Source organism: Scylla paramamosain, chromosome 25, assembly GCF_035594125.1.
Source record: "Scylla paramamosain isolate STU-SP2022 chromosome 25, ASM3559412v1, whole genome shotgun sequence".
Taxonomy (NCBI): domain Eukaryota; kingdom Metazoa; phylum Arthropoda; class Malacostraca; order Decapoda; family Portunidae; genus Scylla; species Scylla paramamosain.
In genome coordinates this window covers 4,445,001-4,453,165 of record NC_087175.1, presented here as the reverse complement: position 1 = coordinate 4,453,165, position 8,165 = coordinate 4,445,001, and the positions used below count along the sequence as shown (strand labels likewise).

The 8,165-nt window shown below is 44.7% G+C and overlaps 1 protein-coding gene across 1 annotated transcript in view; it reads right to left on the bottom strand.

Annotated features, from left to right (window-relative positions):
• Positions 1-845: 845 nt before the first annotated feature.
• Positions 846-8,165, bottom strand: part of LOC135113005 (DISP complex protein LRCH3-like) — a 93,243-nt gene continuing 85,923 nt past the window's right edge. Inside the window, 1 exon segment of the mRNA XM_064027924.1 lies at positions 846-6,801. Coding sequence (XP_063883994.1) covers positions 6,505-6,801 — 297 coding nt within the window. The 3' untranslated portion in view covers positions 846-6,504.

The following is an 8,165-nucleotide window of genomic DNA, read 5'->3' as shown; positions in this document are numbered from 1 at the left end:
CACACCATGGTCAGCAGTATAAAACCTAAATTAGGAATGATAAGAGACGAGCAAAATGAATCATGGTGAATGAAATGTAAAAGAATGAATAAAAATACATACAAGCAATGATGTATGACAAATTCACAGCTCACAAACAGCACAGTCTGTTGGCTGAGGATGATTGAATTAAAAAACAATAGCCTTTGGCTTGGAAGGGGAAGCAAAGGAAGCACAAGAGTTCCTCCGACACCCCCAGTACCCCGGCAGGCCACAGGGAGGAATCCTTCTGAAACACGGGGACAAGGTACCAGATGCCTCACCAGTGGGGCGGCGGGGATGAGGACTTACCTGTGTGGTGCAACCTTAATGAATAATGGAAGATGCAAGATAGTGTCTGTTTAGTATTCCAGAAACTGTTGGCTGTGGCCATACTGGGCAGTACTGGGGAGAGGGAGGAGGGGAGGGAGGGGGCCATCATACTGGAGTCTGGTTGCGGGGAGACAGGGGGGTGTGGCGGCCTTGGTAAAACTGTAGCAGTCTCTCCACTGTGATGGCAACACGCACGGTTCCTCGCTCTTCCAAAATATCATGAGCTGTGCATGTGTAGTCCTGGAAATAAAAGTAATGTGACAGCCATGCGCTACACTACAAAAAGTGATCATAAACACAAGAAGCTCATGCTACTGCTGAACCTGCAAAAGTGTACACAAGTAGCAGAGGAAGGTACAGTTTGAAACAGTTTGCTGACAGGCTGTGTAGATGATATATAGGCAGTCAGAATGAAGGAAAGCTACACAAAGTACTAACCTTTCTTTAACCTTGGCAGAAAATGCAACCACAAACAAAAATTTTAAATCATAGACTTATGCATAGTTAGAAACATTTATTGAATGCAATGAGGCAAAGTCAAAACAATAACTGAATGCAATGAGGTATTAAGTTAAAATATCAGGTAACTAACTAAAAATTCTGTTCATGTTTTCTCCTAAAACAATAATTTCAATTCAAAACTGTCTGGACTGGCTAAAAATGTATGACACTAAGTGGCAACACATGCAACTTTGCAAATAAAATAAATAATAAAAAGAAAAATTGAATCATGGTTACAGTACATCAGCCTCACTCAATAATACTGAGAACACCACTGCCAACACAGGACAACGGAAGCATGGTGTGCTGTGGGACTGAGGGTTGTGTAAACAATTATGGGAGTTGCTCATGTGTAAAAATCTTGTGTGTAAAGAGAAGGAAATTTACTCATGTTTACAGAAATTTGTTTAGTCATACTCAGGAAAATAATTTAAACCTGCTTGGTTAGAAATGTGTTCAGAATCATGGACAGGGATGTCTTTAAGAATCATATTTAGATGTGAATAACTGGATGCTACATCTAGAGAGAAGGATGAAGGAAGGTGTTATCCCAGCAGAGAAACATCACACACTGGTGAGGAGGAGGCACCATCAGGGATCCAGCAACACACCCACCACACAGTGAACAGAGTCACTTTGCAATCAACAGTGGCAGGTTTCGTGGATCCCCTGACAAGCCTCATGTCTCACCAGCTCAGTGACTACAGAGCAAATAAGGCATTGGGGACTATAATATCTTCAATACACAAACACAACATAGTAACATAATACAGAAAACTGCCCAACTAGCTGCTAAAATTATATAATATGCTGCATAAAAAATATACTCGAGAATAATATTAACCAAGGAACATCAGAAGTTATGATATATAAAATTATCACTGGTACTTACTCTGGGTTGGCCTTATCAAAAGCTACAACTTGTACACACAAATCAAAGGAATCTTATCATGGTTAAGCCACAACTTTTGATAAACTTTTAAGGCTTGTCTTTTATGGCTGTACAGGACTCAAGGTGACTGATTCCATTCACACACACATGCGCACACACACATACACACAAACACCTTGGGATGGGATATGCTACTCCCACAAAAGAGCCTCATTTTGATGGACTTGAATTTGAAATTAGATCGAGCCAATAAAAAACAAAATAAATAAAAAAAAAATAAATAATACTGTTTTGACTTTGTCCATGGAACAGATAAGAAGCTGCTGACTTAGATAACCACAATTACTCCTCATTCCTTCACCCTGTCCTCCACTTCCATGTATTTTATGTACTGCAAATAAAATACAAAAAACACTGAAAGCATTTGTATTCCTAGTTTCGTTAAATAATCTAACTTTACTGAGCTGCTCAAATGAAATCCACACGAATTCCTAATTTCGGTAAATAGTCAACCAATTTACCGAGTTGCTCTTCCTCCTCACACAAAAATGTCCGAGTGTACTGAAGGTTTTGATCGTTGATAAAATAACTGGCTTGATCCACCCAAGACACGCAGCCTCACACACCATTCCTTCCTTCGCTCACCACCGCATACCGGGACACAACACATGTGCCCTTGCATCTACTAAGGACGTGGTGTGGATCTGTGCCGCTAACACCATCCCACCCATGCCTGCCTGAACCTACCAGAGTTAATTGAGCTGTCAGTGACTTTTATCACGAGGGTTTGCAGTCTTTCTGGGCCACACACACATGCAATACAGCCATGTGTGTGCGTGTGTGTGCACTAAAACCAACAGGAATAACAAAATGCAACCCCTACAGTCTTGGTTTCCTTCTACAACTGTAACCATGGAATTCAGAGTCAGTGCTACAAGGAAGGCTCTGAGTAAGTACACTTGGATCACACATACAAAAGTTTTGGAAAGGGTGAGTGAAGCCTCATACTGCGCACTGCTTCAAGAGGGTGGTGCAGTCAGGCATAGAGGCTCCTGAAGCACCTTTCTGGATATTATATTAAGGTCTCAAAGGACTAGAATTCATCCCTAAGTCTGTGGTACGTGCAGCTAGACTCTCACTCTCTATCACAGGATGTTCTAAGCTGCAGGTACCACAGAAATAATCCCCAGATACACATGAACTGGACAAGACCAAGAGACCATGACCATCCCTGTAATATTAAGTGGCTTGGTAGTTCCCTACACGCTGAGGGAAGGGAACACAATGCATCAGTGTATGGGACAATGCTGCTCTTCACCTGCCAGACTGCCAAGGATTTATTTAGACCACCTTTGCCTCTCTCTGGTGGCTGCAGGTTCACTTGCCAGTCATGAGGTGAAAGACTAGACTCTATTCCTCATGTCTCAGATTCCCTCTGTGGTTATTTGGTGAACACTTCATCAGTCATGTTTGACTGCTAAGTGTGTGTAGTGGTGATGAAGTGTTCTGTGGGAGGGGGATATGCGCCTTGTGTTGCTCCCTCACACTCTTCATTATGGCACAACACACACTTTGACACCAGCACACACGCACACACGCACACTTTTCCCCAAGAATCTAAATACAGTTTCTTTGACCTGAACACTGTCAGTCATCAGTGATAAACATTCCTGCATGTCTTTTCTGTAAGTTGAAGTATATAATGATCTTTTATTCAGTCTTTGAGCAGTGATAAAGCTTCATGCAGGACTCTCTCTGTCAATTACATTATAATATTTTTAATCACTCAGTCTCAGCACTTGGGATATTTCACAAGACAATAGTTACTGGAGGTGGCCGTGTGTGTGCTGGTGTGTGAGGGGTGTGTGGCTGGCTGAGGGAGTCACCAGCAAGGCTCAATGCCACAGGACACAGATGATATAATATAAGCAAGAAGCATAACCTAAGGATTCACAGATCTGATCATATCACAATGGTGTGGCTGACTTGTGGTTCCAGCAAGGACAGAACAAGCACTCCAGCTGTGGTGCCGCGTGACTCTAGCACCAGCACCTCTATACTAAGTTATGGAGTTGATCACAAGCGTTAAGCACATTCAAACCAAACCTCTAATGAAGCGGCACTGTTAAAATAATGGTGAAGCTGTTCTGTCCCGCTTGACATGGTTTAAAAAAAATGCCCTTATTCTCCTCTACTGCATAAACTTAACCATACAAGCACACACACAAAAATATAAAACCATATATGTAGTCAATTTCCATAATATACCTAAGCATCTATAGCTGTAGCAATAAGTAATAAGTAGTTGGATTATATACCTATCTAATGGAATGTTGCAAACTGAGAGTACAACAGCTTTGATTCTCTCACTACACAAGAGTTGCCTGTCACACACATACACCATGACAGCTTCCCCCCGGTGACCCAAGACTGGCTGGCTATGTGGTGTCCAGCCCTGCCCGTGTCCTTGGTGCCCTATGGTGTGTGTAGCAAGCGGGGAGCAGGAGTCTTCAATGCACCACAAGCCATAATTATGTGCCTTCTGCATCTTACATGTCAGTGTGAGTGTTGGTGGGAGTGATGGGAAGGTGATGTAATAGGGACAAAGGAGTCATGATGTGATGATGTGTGCTAAGTATAGGAAGTGTATAGGCCCCTAAATCACAGTCATAGGAAGTCCTTACCAACAAAAACATGCACTCATCCTTGAACTAACCTTTACACAAACAATAATAACAATAATAATAATAATAATAATAATAATAATAATAATAATAATAATAATAATAATAATAATAATAATAATAATAATCATGGTCCTCAGCAGCAGCAGGCAGGCACTACACAGGTGATGGAAGGCAATAAGAGATACACATTTAGTCAGGCCTCAGGCAGGATGCAAGGCTGAGCTGTGAAGGAGATCTGGCAAGACTGCAAAGCTTCAGGCCTCTGTACAAAGTCTATCTATGTACAAACTCACTCGCATAATAAACCAATCTCTCTCTCTCTCTCTCTCTCTCTCTCTCTCTCTCTCTCTCTCTCTCTCTCTCTCTCTCTCTCTCTCTCTCTCTCTCTCTCTCAATACTATCCTGTAGGGATGTGGATGAGGTAGGGTGGCTAAGTTCAGATGAGGCAAAATGACTATTGAGACAAAGCAGGGCATGGGATGGGACTACTTGGTAAGGGAGCAGCAGGAAGGGCAAGAGATGGATCATGAGGAATGACATGAAGGAGAATGGTTAAGAGGAGGGGCAGGAATGAGCATAGAGGACTGTGGTGAGGAGAGAAGGCTCGAGGGTGGAAGGGGGATGAAAGTACAACTCTTGAGAAAGGAAGAAGCTTGGAGAGGAGAGAGGAATGAGAGAATAGGAGTGAAAATGAAGGATGAGGTGACAGGGAGATGAGAAAAAAAAAAAATAGTTGTGGTTAATGAAATAGGCTTGGGAACAAGAGGAATGAAAGAGGACTCGGAGTACAAGAATTGAGTATAGGAAGGAAACACACTGGTGGACTAAGAGAGAGGAGGACATCAAGAGGAACGGATTCTAGGGACAGACCTGATCTACTGATACAACTCTGCCTCTCTAAGACTAGCAGCACGCACACACAGCACAGGCACACAGCATCCACCACTACACAGAGGCACCACCATCAGCAGCCATGTGAGGCCGCCTGACTCCAGTTTTCTTGGGAAGGTGTTCTTCAGTGAATCTCTTACCTCACAGAAATTGCCTGTTACTTGCACTGAAGTGTTCATTAATGGTGTCTTTTAAAGTTGATCTATTTTCTTTGTTTTGTGTAATGTAATTTAAAAGGTGTCATATTATTTATTTATTTATGTTATGTTATGTTATTTATTCATTTATTTATTTATTTTATATATTTATTTATTTATATATTTTTTGTATGTCATTATTAAAAAAAGCTGTTATTTTATGTTTTTTCATAATCTAAAACACGCCTAATTTAAAATGTGTATTTTTCTAAGAAAAAATAAATAAATTATCTGTAAACTTTCTGTATGTTAAAATTTACAAGATGCCTAAAAAAAAATGCTAAATGTTTCTTGAATTTAAACTGTTTCTCAGCACAAATACTCCACTGCTACTCTCAGGTCCTCCCTACACTTATACAGAAGAGGAGTCAGGAAACACTCACACAAAAGCTAATCACTGCTGGAAATGTCCCTTGTGATTAACATACCAGGACACCACATGACCCCACTAACCCACACTACTCCAACAGACAAACACATGTACAACACATGCACCTCCTCCTTGCTCTCTCTCTCTCTCTCTCACAGAAGTAGTTGTTTTTAGGTTCACTGTATAAAAAAAGTGGTGATACTGAGTTGCTAAGTATGTGAGTATGTAAGTGTGTGTGTGTGTGTGTGTGTAGAAGAATGAGACATGAGAGGTAGGTGAGGGAGAAGGGAGGAGTGAGAACAAGGCACTATTCATGAAGGTCTCAGTGGCAGCGACAGGGAGGCAACACACGGAAACACAACAACAGGAGCCAATGTGATGAAGGGAGGGAGAGGTGTGTTGAGACGGATGGTGTGAGGCAGCCCAGTGTGGTCAGTACAGACTCTCCTCCCCACCGCCACCACCACCACCAGGACCCACTCGCCGGGGCACCACAGTCATTGGGACACCACAGCCACAGCCGCAGCACGGCCCCTAGAGTTCCCGTGACTAGTAACGTTAAATAAGCATGGTGGGCAATGTGTGGAAGGCTGTGAAGCGCTGTGGCTGTGGCTGCTACTCGTCAGGGGGAGGGTACCAGGTGAGTAACACAAGGGTGGCCAGGAAAATACACAGCAGCACACGGGACAGAGCGTGGTGGTCACGGACGCCAAGCTCCTCCTTCCTGGGGTCCCCCGCGGGTCCCCCAGGAGTGGGGGCCAGGCAAACACCAGGGCAGGGATGATCCGGGGCCGCCCCATTGGACTTGCTCACTAACAGGGACTCAGAAGGGTCGACAAGGAAGCGGACAGTTGTTAGCACGCGCTCTGGGTCAAAGTGTGTTACGATATCGTCGCATGCACACACACGCGCCTGGAAAGAGACACCAGCGCGGGGTGAGACGGGGGACCGGGGCCGAGCCTGCCTCCATGAGGGTCCTCCTTGCCTCCCCAGCCCCAGTCACCTGTGAGGGGTGCCCACCTGTCCCTCCCTCAGCCCTGCTCCACACCATGCTGCAGCCACCACACCACCACCACCACCACCATCACCACCGCTGCAGCCCACCACTCGGTAGCTCATGCACTGGCTTTGTTTAGGAGTTTAGCACTTCACATCTGAGGATTTAATGTATTACTGAACATTAGTGGTTTATGGGAGGCTGTGAGTCCCGGCGGGAGGCAAGAGTTCCCCATGCGCTACACTACCCCCCCTCCCCTCCCTCGCCCCAGCCTGCACTGCAGGATCAAGCAGGACACACAACAAATCATAACAAGCGGCATTAAACTTAAAGGGTTTACCAAAAACTAAAAAAACCATCAGCCATGCACGAGCTGGGAAGAAAAGAAACACTAGAACAGAGTGACTACTGCACAGTGCCACCACTACCCACCCGAGACACACACGCTCACAACACCAGACAGTGAGGGGATGGCAGGGAAGAAGAGAGAGAGACAGAGAGAGAGAGAGAGAGACCATTCTGAGTCCCGTGAGAGCGCCAACACGGCCACCAACACTAAGCCCTCGGGAGTGCTGTGTTCCTCAGCCTGCCTGTGTGCTGTTCATCGGACAGCACCACAGGGATGGATGAAGGCAGGGACACTCTGGGTGGTGGGGTGGAGATGGGGGTAATCTAGGTGGTGAAGAAAGAGTGAGGATGCGAGGCTGTGCCAGGTGGCGATGTGAAGACGTAAGAACATACTGGGTGACAGAAGTAGTGGAGGGGAAGGGAGGTGAAGGCAGGCTTGGCAGTGAGCTGATGGGATGTGAGGACACTTGGTGGTGGTGGAGAGACAGGAACTTGATGATGGAAGAAGGTGGAGGTGGAAACGTCATGTATACAACATTCAAGAGGAGATCTGGAGCACATCAAGATGGGAGAGATGACTGGTGCTCACACCGGGGTTGCCGTCCCAGTGTGAAGGCCACCGACACACAGCTGAGGGGCAGTGGGGCTTGTGGGAGGAGGAATGTGAGAGTGTGAGGATGAGGGTGAGGACATGATGGCTGAGTGGGTGAGTGGTGAGGAAGACAGAGTGAGGACAGTCGTGTTCTTGGCTTGTGTTAAATTTTGGCTTCAAGGCTTTTTTATTTTCCAATTTTGTTTTCATGACAAACATGCCAACATAAACTTTCTCATTTATGACATGAACAACATCAAAAGCCACAGAGTACTCTTGAAAGACTGAACAATCAGATTAGCATTTCCATTGCACATTTTATGACAGCACAGAATTTTT